Here is a 14,185-nt window from a genome sequence, read left to right as displayed (position 1 = left end):
TGTAGAAATTAGGTCTTTATAAAATATAATCAAATTCTACAATTTTTGGTGGTAATGCATCAATTTCATCTAAGAAATCCTTACAAAAAGAACAAAACAAAACAAAAACAAAAAAATAAATTGAAATTGACAGAAATATTGTAAAATTTCCATGAAAAAATGTAATACCAACCAATATTTGAATAATATATAAGGATTATCAAGTCTTCATAAATAACACAATTAACTTGTTTAGAAAATCTGTTATCATTATACATACAAGTGATTTTAAACCAGGTAATTGTTAATATTTGTTATATATAACAGAAAAATTCATATTAACAATGATTTATGAATGAAAACAAGGATTTTGTACTGTCACAGATATACATATACTTCATACAACAAAATTAAAACAGATTGTAACTTTTGTATAATATGTCGAACAGTTTTACTCATTTCAGCGGCATTCACAAACAAAATTTACATATAGATATCAATGACAAAATGAAATAAGCTATAAAACATTGTACACATAAATGATCCTCATTTTCTTACAATGTAGTATGATACTGTTATTCGAGTTCAGAAAATACCACATGAAAATTCAAAATATGCCAACAAATATCTCTGTGGATTCAACAATTTCTAACCAAGGAAACAATTCTCACACAAAACTTTTACATCATCAGTGATAACACAATGTTGACTATCCATCCCATCCTCCACTATCACACATCTGAAAATCAATCCTATGACTTAAGGACTCAATCTCCAACGCCCACTGAAACCCAATCTGAGGACTTGGTCCCAGTGTCCATCACAGGTTATACAACAAACCTACTAAATTTTTCACACTGATTTTTAAGATGCTGAAACAAATGCTTAATAAGCAGTATATAATAAAGTATATAGATATCTATGAAATATTGTCTCTATAAAGAACATTTTAAGGAGTATGAACTTCGTCTCATTAATTCAATCTTAACCATTAATCAAGCAGTCACAATTTTCAACAAAATGATTTCTTTTTCAATGAATTAACCAGCATATGTTAACAGCTAGGGATTTTATTGAGTTCAATAAATTCTCTTCTATTTGTTTTAAAAATCAAGACATTTTACTTAATGTGCATCAAATAATATTGAGATATAAATATATATATATGTATACACTTTAAAATTTAGCATATAAATTCACAAAGTTTAAAATAAAAAAAAAAGATATTTATATCTGTGTATTATGCTCACAAACTTCAAGTGTATATTTTATTTGTCATCATGACACAAATCACAGGAAATGCTTAAATACCTTGTCAGGGTATGCACCTCCATTACCAAAGATTTCAACTTCCCATGGTTTCGTTAAATCACCTTAGTTATAACATGCTTGATGGATACAAAAGAGTGCAAAATTGATTAATTCACCTAATTTTATGACAAAATCACTTACTGAAAATAACAGGCATTGATAGTAAAGTAGCTATGTCAATCCTAACCTTAAGGATATATGTTACCTGTGACATGAAATTACAAATAATTCCATCCCTAGAAAGCAACAGAAGAATTAGATGGTAAAATTCAATTCTGACAATGATAGTTCATAGTTGTAACTACTCTAAAGTATTCAATGATAGTAAAATATTCTGAAGGGAAAAGACTCTCGAAAGAATGTGTTAGATAGCTTATAACCATATGGTGAGAGAAACTTCCAACTAAAGCAGTGCTACTTAATAAACTATGACAAATACTGACAAAATTCAATACACAATTTTGGAAAGTGGGCTGTTCACATTGACAACATTGACAACAATTTTGGATTCCCTATCTTTTTTTATATTTTTTCACTAGTGTATTCTCCAACAAGAGATTTTTAAACTTCAAAACTAACATAAACAGCAATATATACATGAAATCACATTGATTTTTTTTTTTTTGGAAATAATGTTTCCATCAGAACTACAAAACCAATCTGAAAAGCTCAAAGTCACATTAAGCAGATAAACCCTGTAGTATGTCATCTTTTCCTGAGAAGATGAAAATTAAAACAAGCAAGTGCAGCAATGCATTACTGATCCAAATGATCGAAAATGTTGTAAATAATAGTTAATACAAACTCAAAAATAGGTTCCTCAATATTATATGTACTTAAATGATCAAAATAAGTAATAAATTGTGTAAAAAGTCTGGATAAAGCTTACAATTAACATCCTGCACTGTAAAATATCTGCATATGTTGTCTGTGATATATGCCTTTGATGTATCTGGTGTACCTAAATATTTGTTGTTCAGCAATATAAATGATACACGTTTTAAGTCTTAGGTCCCTGTATAATTTGTAAATTTGAATTTGGGATTTAATGGACAAATGCACGTATCATATTTTAAGGCATTCAACTTCCTGTGCAATATACATGAACAGTTCTATCCATCTTTGATTTCTTTAGTCATGAAATAAAACATCTACTCTCTTTAAGTCTGATTAATATATCAATCATCCGTAAGACTGTGAATCCATAACAGCTTGCATTTGTTAACATTACACTCTTCAACGTAATTAATATTCGCATTTATAAATACTTATATTTATTTTGAACAAAGGTATAGATACACTACATTTTGCCTTAAAAGTAAATCTCTAATGAAAATCTATGTTATAAAGGTCACTGGATCGGTTTCCTGATGGTATACTCTTCATCAAATCTTTATATAAATGTCACCAGCTATAAAGACGACTTACTTCTACTGAGAGGTCTTTATACACAGGAGTGAGACTGTAGTATCCTTTCATCAAGAATGAAATCAAAACAAAATGATCAATCCAGGAAAGAAGGAAACAGAAAGAAGTGAAGTATCCAAAAGAAGTAAGCAGAGAGCTAGCATAAAGCCTGTGGATATTTTGACACAAGGAAGGCATATGTGCTCTGTCCAGCACATGTGTAACATACATAAGTGAATAAACAAACAAGTTATACATGTGATTTGAACATGTGGGATGGCATATGTAGATAAGCACATGTCGAAACACACTTGTGCTTGGGCAACATAGGGGCAAGAATATAAATATGAGTTGAAACTCTTATGACTATGGACAAGACAATGAGGAGATTCTAGGGTAAGCTACAGGCAGAGATTCAGGGGAAGGGAGACAACAAGAAATGTGTCACTCACTCACATATGTCATGCACACAAACATTGGATAGCTACATACCAGTCTAGTTCATGAATATGCAAATCACTTTAAAATTCATCATTAATATGCAAATGACTCTAATTCATCAATATACATTCAAAGCACTCATTAATTCATGAATATACAAATTACTTGATGATTCTCTTCAGGATATCTGGCAGAAATTAAGTTTCAAAACTTAAATAGCTATGAGGTACATATAGTTAAGGAAAAGCTGAACTTCAAGAATTTTGTGAAAGCGAAAAAACAACTTAATAATACATGTATTTAATTTAACAGACTTGATCGTGATTTTATTGGCCATTCATAATCATTGGTCCTATTTTCATTGTCTTGCTATGCCCAGACAGGCCCAGTCAAAGCTCAAACAATTATACCCTGAAGGACTACATCATTTCTATATGGCCATAAAAAAGTTTCCAGTCTCTACTTGAAAAAAATTAGGGTGGGTACATGAAGATTTTTTAGTTTTTCTTTAGTTTTTTTTTCTTTAAATGATGTTTGCTTGCTTTTGACATGATCTTCCAAAGTACCCCCATTTTGATTAGAGAGTTTCTGATACCCATGCATTAGCTATGTATAAGTGTCACATTTGAGTATTATGAGACGTTTATCTAGTCCAAAGGGTTTCGACATTCTATCAGCGACTTTACTTTTGTTTTGGTTCGGAATTCCTCTGTATTTGCATTTGATGGTCCTAGTTCCTCCCTACATGAAAACTTTCACACTCTGTGTATGGATCTTAATTCAGGAAATGTTTTATATAATCTTCAACAGAGAGATTGTTATCAATGACACATCAATGGAAAGATTGAACTTTTTTCTGTGGTCAAATATGTCAAAGCAATTAAATTTTGTAAATTAAGTATTACCAATAAATTTTCCAACAAAACATGAACAAAATTAAAATATCTAGCTTAAACACAATAAAATTATAATTTCATACATAACTGTAAAATGAAGTTGTCAATTATTCAAAGCACATCAGAGTGATTTTGTAAAGGAAGCAGACCAGCTGCATCTTGATCAGTACAACATTATGTAGCTAGTTATCCTCAAATTGAAATTGTTTCAGTGTTTCTTTGACCTTTAAGAATTATATCAATAAATTTCACAAACTTATACTAAATAAGCTTTTAATACCCAAAGTATATCTGAAGTGCAGGATCTGATTGGAAACTAACCAGTATAATTACAACTACTGCCTCAATGTCAAATCAACTTGACAGTATCCTCGAATGTTGTATGCATGATCCCAAAAGTTTTGAACTTTAACTACAGTAATATTTGCAGGCATTCACGAAAAGATTCATTAAATAAGCACACAAATTACACATAACTTACAAGTTTAAGTACAAAATTTGGTGATTTTGTCTCTGAAACAATATAAGTATCTTTCTCTCAAAAAATATTACTCTTCTTTTTAATTTTCACTATTACTTTCTAATTTGTGCTAGGGACATAATGTCCCATATTCAAATGGAGTGAACTCAGGTGCATTTTAACAAAGTGCTCATATTTCTAATCTTAATAACATAGTCATTGTGGCCACAAAAAAGAACTGCAGCAAAACAAATGGAAGACCAGAATTTTTTTTTATCAAGCTTCAAAATCATTCTGGTGTTTAAAGGCAAATGAAAATCAACGGGATTAATTTAAAACTTGAAGGCCTCGTGATATAACTTAGTGGGAGATTATTTGTATAAATTAGCATCAATAAAGGATACATTACCATGGCAATAATAAAAATAATTAATTGTTAACATGGTCCTTCTGGCGATCAACTTATGGAAGTAAAAGGCAAGAGTTTATTTCAAGTACTATTCCTGATGTCTTGTATCGCAAAAAAATTTTTGATATGAGAGGTAACATTTTCTTCGGAATCTTTCTCAAGTCCAGATAGCTATAATGCTTATGCATATACCCGATCAATTTGAACAGTAATCTGTTTGATTTGAGTTTGCTTTTACAAAGACCAGCTTTCTTTTCTAAAGACCAGCTTTATTTGAAATTTGTTCAAAGACCAGCTTTAATCTAAAGTCCAGCTTCATATATTGCTTCTATGGGCAAAGACCAGCTTCTGACAAAAGACCAGCTTTATTGAACCTGATTTTATGTTGATACAAAATGTACCAGCGTTGAGAAAAGGCCGGCTTTGTTGGTCTTAAGCCAACTTTACCAATTGTTTTGTTGTACATTAAACAAATGGAAGGCCTGCTTCCATCAGTACATACCCTGTACCAGGTACTTGTGCGAAAAACTGAAAGTCATTATTCTTTACTCTAGGAGCGTATGATCCTAGCAAATAGTAAATTTTGACAACAGTAATTTATTCAAATGTTAAAAATATTTCACAAGAAAAAGGATCTATTAATCTACATGGTAGCCAACCCATACAATGGTTTAATTTAACATCCCTGAAAATTTTCCTATATGCCTATACATTTTATAAAAAATTTCAAGAAAAATGAAACCTAACTTATCAAATTCCTTTCTATTATCGATTTGTCAGATTAGACATGATGACAGAATACACAGGATAATGGAATACACAGGTTTTATCCAACAGTTTTCACAAGAAATGGGATTACAGATATACTGGATTAGGCAGACATGTCAGGTTACTAAAGTGTCAGATCCGACAGGTTTCCAAAACTCAGATATGATGGTTTTCTTCTATAGTTTCTTCAAATGATGACTCACATGGGAATGAGGTAGCAGGATTCATAGTTTGATCAGACGTTACAAAGACTGAACGGAGCAGGGAAAAGTAATGTTTACTATGAAGAAATATGGTGCTGATGAAGGATGACAATTAGTTTACACTGTAAATCATAATATGAAGAACTGTAAAAATACAAATACTATTCAATAAACAAAAAAACATTTACAAAACATTGCTGTAAACATTCTGGGAAACAAATCTGTAAGTTTCCATTCAGCACAGCACTAAGTTCAAATCACCAAAAAAAAAAAAAAATTTTTAAGAAATATGTAATGTTCCCCCATTAATCTCTAAAACATGCATTAAATTAGCGACATCAGAGGGTATAAATGCATGTGTAACATATACTTATGTTCGACCACAAAGAACACTGATGTTGTATCAGGCCACGAAAAAAAATTAACAAAACTTAGACATTTCATATGTGCAGAAAAACCTGTATTGTTCTTTTTCTGTAAATCAAAGCAGACCAAAATAAACAAAAAATATTGACTGAATTACAGGAAGTTTTAAATTCTTGTAAAATGACATTAATCTCCTATTTGAAGTCTCATAGATGACAAGATTAGTTAATAAGATCCAATCAACAGGGACTACACAAAAATCCATTACAAGACATAAATTAGTGTGACGTTATCATCATTTTAATGATCATTTTTTCTGCTTAGAGAACTGTGTTACTAACCAACACCCCCTCCCCCTCCAAAAAAGACAAACAAAACTTTTTTTTAGCCGATATGAATTCATTGGACATTCCACTTTTGTTGTATCTATATACAGACCTATATATAGCTACCTTCTCCCCCCTCCCCAGATTTTAAACCAACCTAACAGTCATTACCTGGCAGTAGTGATTATAAAAAGAACATGACAGGCTTTACTGCACAGCTAATACAATATCATGCTTCAATATTTAAAAAAAACTATATATCCATACACTTCTCACTGTTATATACCTTGTACACACCATATCACGATAACCTAGGGGAGACAATTCATGGCAAGTCAGAGCAGTGTAATCAGCACATCATCCACACACACTGCAATTCGAATCCTCGCAACGAGAGTCCGCATTACACACCAAGACTAGAATACATAACCCATAATGGGCTCGCTACTTAACTACACCGACGGGGATCTTGTCCCCTCAATACAACAATACATGTCCACTTCACCAATGAAATCCATTGTTGCAGTTACTGATAAGCAACAACATTTATCCTTGAATTATGAAATCTTCCAATACGGTGAACACTCGCAAAAAATGCATACTGCATCTGTTCTATGAAGGAATTTTACTTGTACACCTGAAATTAACATTCAACAGAAATTATATTTTTGTTAACTAGTCATCAAATTATTTTCTTCTCTCTATTTCAAAATATAGTTTTCTCAACCAATGAAATTCACCAAGACATTTCAACAATATGGTGGTTTGAAGAAGTCACCTAAAATGCCATTGGTTAATCTAACAATACTAGTACTGGCCTGCAGGGGTAGTGTTCATCAATACCAGCTAATTCTGGATGACTTTGACATGAAGCCACATGGGGAGTGTGTTGTAAGTGTAGCTGCACGATTCTATACAGGGGAGACTACTGACGGTAAACTCTTAGTCCAGTCCCATACAAATTCTGAGTCAGTCATATCGCTACTTTTTTAAGTCATTCCTTCAAAGGTGCCCTGTTGTCTACAACAAAACTGTTCTACATTCACAATAATACTCGCATCACAAGTGCTTTGACTGTCACTGGGTATCACGATGAACTGCAGAAACAAGATACGCTTCTCAGGGTACCAGTATTTTACAACAAACACAACGGTGCACAGGAGATTCGTAGTCGTCAGTGAGTGTCTCGATGCTGCAAAATAAATAAATAACTTCAGAAAATTTGTAGAAGACAGAATATATTAGAATAAAAACCATACCTGAACCTGTAAACCCTTACTTTTTTATTGTTAATCAGTGATGTTTATTCATGTTCATTAACCCCAACTGATCCGATTTTTGTGAAGAGTCGTTCAAAAATTAATCAAGCATATGACAACTATAATGCTTACAATGGTAACAAGGTTTTAAGATAAAATTCAATACACGTATTGGCCTTTTGAAAAGCTAACCCAAAATCTTTGTTATATGGTGTAGATCTACTGATATATGAGATAATATACCCTCTGTCGCCTGAAGATTCTGTCAAGGAGCCCAGTGCGGTGTGGAGGAGGAGGTTGGTCCTCCATCAGGTCGGAAGTGGGACTGTCATTCTCACCAAATGTGTTCAACTCCTTGAAGCACTCAGTCTCGATCATCTGTAGAGAATTTTTATCCATTTATCTAGTAGGAGTTTTATTACAAATACCAGAAAAAATAGCAATGGCAATCATGATGTAATCAATGACATTGCTTCACCATTTCCATAATCAGTCATAAGATCCCTATAAATGCCAAATGGTGTTTCTATGGAAGATTTTACTGATATTTGCATCTTTTGACAGTTACAATTGATGTCTTTGCTGTCAACTCATGATCTACAGTATTCCATGGGACTTACACCCTAAAGTATCAATTTGCTAACCAGGAAATATTTCAGGTATAAGCTATAAACTACAGCACAAACACCTGACCAGGCAGTTCAATATTTTCCCAGAAATCAGAATAAGAAATTATTTTTCTTTTCAGATTTCCAATATACATCACTATTTTGCAATTACTTGTAATTCCTTATTTCATTTTTTTTGCACTGAACTCTTTTACATCCTGGATTGCAGTTTCTCCTCCAATATCATATTTTTTCTACATGGTTTATCATTGTTAAGAATTTCTTACATCGAATGTGTAAAAATGAATTCCTAAAACAATTACAATATTTCTTCCATTCCTACTTGGACAGATGTTCAATACAATCATTCTAAAGACCATGAGCACTACATATTACCTCATTCTGCCAAGGAATTGACACACTTCCTGTACTAAAATTGCTATAAAATCGATCGTCACTGGGGTCAAGGTTCACTCCCTTCACTGTTGAAAACTGCTCAATGTCAAGGACATCCTTGCAGTATACTGCCCTCCTCTGAAAACAACAAACATAACAGACATTTACATCCTCACTTCAAAAAATAAAGACGCATTTAAAATGTGTGCATTTTTTTTTAAGATTACAACATTTTGCCATGAAATTGGCAATTTTAGTAAAGCACCTTCACAAGATTCCATCCATGAAGAGCATCTGATTCAACCATATCTGCATGTTGAGAAAATTTTTGAAATTTGGCACAACGTCAGAAAAAGGCAATCGCGATAGGTTACCATAAGACTAAGTCTAAGGTGACATAAGAAGTTGAATATCTCAGTGCATAAGTACAAAATGGTGAAGTTCATATCAATAGCAAATCATTAAATGAAAATTTCTCCACTCAGGGATCTTCACAGCTTCAAATTTCACTATAGAAGAAATTCGGTAATGAGATTTTCCCATAGAAGTTTTACATGTTTCATCTATCTGACCATATTTACTACAAATACACAAAGAAAAATAAGTAATAATGCTGATTTAATAGAATTCACATTAAGAAAGTAATTATCCATATTGTGAATGTCTCCAATGGGTTTTAACTATAACGTTACATGGAGTTTAAGGATCATAATTTAATCATTTATATCAAGTAATAAGTACATGTTAATGGATACAAGACGTAATTCTAAGTCAAAGTGCCAGTATACTTTGTTCTAAATGTATATGTTAGTAAAAATAGAATGAGAAATCAGGTAACGTTTTTTAATGAGATTACAACTTGTGTACACTTGTAATCACTGGTGATGTTTCTCTATTAACAAGTGCTAATAACACTGTAAATAAAGACAATCTGAGAATAGTTACATTAATTTAAACATTAAAATCCTACTCAATGAAAAAAATCCTTCAATCATCTCTTGGATGCCTAAGGACAGGATTTTTTAAAATAACTGCTGACATGCTAACGAAAAACAGTGCCAACTGATATCAAAAAGTGGTGCTCACAACAGAAATCAAACACAGTCAGAAAGTCAGGAATATTGACCAGGTATGGCAGATATTCAAATCCTTCGCCTTGGATGCTATCAAAACCGAACCACAAGGCCATGAATTAATTTGGAGATAACTACATGGCTTCATCAGTCCTCATTTTGATCTACACTTGCTGTCAATAAAGTGTTGAAAATATTTCAGTCTATGAACAAGTAATTCACTGACCTGTGTTCCTCAAATGACCAACAACAAACTAACCAGTCATGACCAAACAACCCACTGGAAACACCAACAGAATTTAACAACGAAGCTACAGAGTTTTATTAGGGTGGGTTACGATATACCATTGTAACCTGGAAGTTAATATAATCTCTCCCAGAATATATTGTGATAGCCTAAGTAACACCTCTGTAAATGACTCATGCCATTTCAAAATCTTGAAAAACATGATCGTGTTGATGAGAAAGTATTTCATTATTTTTATGTTTAGTTGTCTGTTTCACTATTTTGAGAATGAATATTTGTTCATTTGAGAAATTGTTTCATCAACTTACTCAACTATAAATGTTATGGATTTTATCCTGGAAGATTAAATTTGAGCAAACAGTTCTCAACCTTTGTGTTTAATTTTGTACTTTCACTTTTCAACTACTGACGTCTTCTCAAAATACATGTTCATATTCTGTGACATCAGGTGGTAACTGATAGTAATTTGACTTCAACATTGGCATAGAACATCTCCAAAAGCAGAAACGTTATCTTTTATGCTGATTGATCACATGTAAAACAGTCTACAGCTGTGTCCCTTGTTGGTGTTGTCAGGAATGTCGCCATAGCTTTAGCCGATTGTCAAACTTTGATCCTGACCAAAAGGACAACAATTAGTTGTCTGTGAGCCATTTACAGAGGTGTACTGTGACTGCTAGGAAATGACAACAGTGATAGAGACGGAGTTTAATGGTGGCAAAACTTCTATCGTAAAAAAGGCCATGGAAAACAGTCTGCTACAACAATACATTTCTTTATCGTTTTTGTCTTCTCCATTTCCCTTAATTGTTTTTAGGTAAAAGTTTCCCACACATAACACACCAACAAAACGCTAAATTTCTACTCTTCCATTAATTTGTTATCATTAATCTAATATATCAAATCTCCACAGAATAAGACTGCTGTTCAGCAAATCACAGAACATCAGGTGAAATGTATTCTTTCCAATCCTACCTCTCAGGTTATTAAAACAAATTTTTCACTTCACTTCTGAATTCTAATTAAAAACCAAATCTGAAACCAAAAGCATTCTGGACCTCAAATACAAAACTTACATCTGGTACAAAGGGGGGATCACACACACCAGCTTGTAACCGTCGAAAGTTGATCGTTTTGAAGAATGGATGGCTTTTCACCTCTTTGGCACCATTTTTTCCACAAGTACAACCCAGTCTGAGGTTTGGGTCTTTTTGTAACAGCTGTGAAAATATCATTCACAAACCTCAAGCTCCATAACCAAGCAGAATGAGATCAAAATATGCATCAAAGCTTCAAATATTGTAAAAACATCATCTGTTCACTGTTTCCAGCCAGATTTTTTCCTGTTTTTTTTTTAACCAGAAATTTTCCAATATATTGTAAGTATTGTCTTTTGTTACTGTTTCTCAAAATAAAATATATACAGGTTTGTACAAGAGTTCCCATTTGATATTGTGATTGATGAAACAAACCTTCAAAAAATTTTTCAATGTTTGATGAGCTAAACTTACAAATTTGCAAGAAGATTCACAAATCACACATTAAATGGAAACAAGTCTTAAATTCCCTTTTTTCACATGATCAATTATTCAGGAAAATGTTATAGAAAATTGATATCTCTTATCAAACTTGAAGTCATTCGAGCTCTATATCAGTGGTCTACTTTGTTACATCAAAATGCAATCCGAGTACCTGACATCACAATATGTTATATTACACATGTTTAATATACAAAACATATTACATAATTATATTCATTGAACGGCAGAATAAATTGAGAATTCATCATCTTTAAAGGGTGTCATATATACACAAAAAGTATCTTATCAGATCAATAAGTCCACTAATATAACAACACATTTCTGATGACATAGATCTTTTTTTATACTTCTAAACTAACCAAATAAGACTTACGAGAAATTATTTTTTCGAAAGTGAAAACATATCAATATTGACATGACAATATTGTATCTCACTTTTCATTCTAGGATATACAATGACACCATCAAGAAGAAAGGTAACTCACTCGAGTATACAAGCTGAGTATTGACAGTTCCAGGTAAATAAGTGACTCATTCATGTACATGCTGTATATAATGGTTCTGAGTCAATAACTGACTCAACTGAGTATGATACTATTACAAGTCAACAAGTGACTCATCCGAGTACGAGGTGACTAGAGTATGATTCTGAGTTAATAACTGACTTACCTGAGTACATATATCCCTGCAGTCCTCTGAGAATTTGGATGAGTACACCTCTCGGTCCTCCCTAACACGACGATCTACTTCATCCCTTTTTACCTTTTCTTTCCTTGCCCGGAACGGACTCTGAAAACATAAAGAATCACCTGACTATTCATACATCTCACAATGAGATACTACACAATCTTTAACATAGATGGCCATGGTAGGATACCCCAATTGTTGATAAAAAGGCAAGGGGTCACCTGATCATAATCAGTACAGCTATATTAATTTGTACCTTGCCCTCGATCATTTCATATATGATACAGCCAAGTCCCCACCAGTCTGGGCTGAAGGAGTACCGCTCATTTTTCACCACCTCCGGAGCTGTAAAATCAAAATTTATGTTATCATGATTTCAATGATTACTGCAAAAATTTTGGTGCAATCAAATTTAAGCATTATATCAATTTTAAACAACTAAGCACAATGATGAATTTGGTCATTCAAACAATAAGCACAATCATATTTTAGCACAATATCTTCAGCAGTAAGATCAGATAACCAAGAAAATATGTACATTCACAGAATTGACTTTTTTTTATCTGAATTCATCCTTTGCTGATTTCACAAATCATGTAAATTTAATGTATGTTTTATATTTTTCATCTTTTATCAACTAAAAGTTTTTTCATCATGAATGAAGTATGATCTTGTGCTCCAAGAACATTTTTACAACCATAATCTCTTCAAAATCCATAATTTTCCCCTTCACAGAGAAGCAGCAACAGACTTTTAACTTACCCAAGTATACTACTTTACTAAAAACACTAATGATTTCCCCATCTGGTAACCCACACTTCATACAGAACCAAGAAAGGGGTTTTACTTTCCCTCAAGTACTTCAGAGACCTTAATCATCTTTTCAGTGAAACACTCTTTACAGTGGGTCCTTTACAGTGAGGTCCAAAAGGGGTTTCCCTTACCCATGTATCCTACTGTTCCAACACGGCCTTTAATGGTTTCCCCATCTGGTACCTCCTCTGCAAGTCCCAGATCAGAAATCCTTAAGTGACCTGTAAAAAGGCAAAACAGTGATTCTAGTTTTTGCTTATAGTTAGCAAATTGTTTTAAATTACAAAAGTTGTGGTATTTTTATCATTAACTTGATAACCTGGTAACATTTTTTCTATCCTTTAACAAATAGGTCTGAATAACATACATAAATACTGTACACTTACCAAAGTCATCCAGGAGAATATTTTCAGGTTTCAAATCTCTGTAATAAGTTAGAAATAAGAATTAGAATGTAAATTAAGTATTTGATTTCTATAAATTTACAACTGTTTCTGAAAGTTGCTGTAATAGATCAAAAGAATGATCAGGTAAAGGCCTAGATACTTTTTTATCTCATATAATTATGGGTAATTTAAATTCATCATAATAACACCAAAAGAAAATGTGTAAAATTCTCTTTCACACTTTGAGATATATATATAGATATACATGTATAATCATGTGTATATACCAGTGGATTTGTATTATTTTCCTTTTTCTTGTAAAAAATATTACCTAGATAATTAAACCATATTTTAGTAATAATTTAAATAACATCATACATATATATTTGGGGTTTTTTTCACCTTTATTTTTGTTATTAATGCTGTGAGTAATCATGGAATTATTTTTCATTTAGTTACAAATTTCGTTATTCACAACGTCAGAAAATTCATGATAGTAATGTTTGTGCAAGACAATCAATGAATAACATTTCTAGTGCAAAGGACAAATTCACACAAGGAAAGGAAAATGTATATAACTTTTTAAAAAAAAGTCTATCATTGTCATCA

General features: G+C 32.3%; 1 protein-coding gene across 1 annotated transcript in view; it reads right to left on the bottom strand.

The window, feature by feature from the left end:
• Positions 1 to 6,394: 6,394 nt before the first annotated feature.
• Positions 6,395 to 14,185, bottom strand: part of LOC132552796 (G protein-coupled receptor kinase 5-like) — a 44,163-nt gene continuing 36,372 nt past the window's right edge. The window contains exons 9-16 of the mRNA XM_060216990.1: positions 13,577 to 13,614; positions 13,322 to 13,411; positions 12,634 to 12,722; positions 12,360 to 12,479; positions 11,226 to 11,369; positions 8,830 to 8,967; positions 8,069 to 8,203; positions 6,395 to 7,758 (exon numbers count right to left, since the gene is read on the bottom strand). Coding sequence (XP_060072973.1) covers positions 7,741 to 7,758; positions 8,069 to 8,203; positions 8,830 to 8,967; positions 11,226 to 11,369; positions 12,360 to 12,479; positions 12,634 to 12,722; positions 13,322 to 13,411; positions 13,577 to 13,614 — 772 coding nt within the window. The 3' untranslated portion in view covers positions 6,395 to 7,740. The remainder of the gene's footprint in view (positions 7,759 to 8,068; positions 8,204 to 8,829; positions 8,968 to 11,225; positions 11,370 to 12,359; positions 12,480 to 12,633; positions 12,723 to 13,321; positions 13,412 to 13,576; positions 13,615 to 14,185) is intronic.

Source organism: Ylistrum balloti, unplaced genomic scaffold (genome assembly GCF_031769215.1).
Source record: "Ylistrum balloti isolate Yb309-2 unplaced genomic scaffold, AGI_CSIRO_Ybal_v1 Utg370280, whole genome shotgun sequence".
Taxonomy (NCBI): domain Eukaryota; kingdom Metazoa; phylum Mollusca; class Bivalvia; order Pectinida; family Pectinidae; genus Ylistrum; species Ylistrum balloti.
Note: the sequence above shows the minus strand (reverse complement) of the source record. Positions and strands in the feature narration are given on the sequence as shown.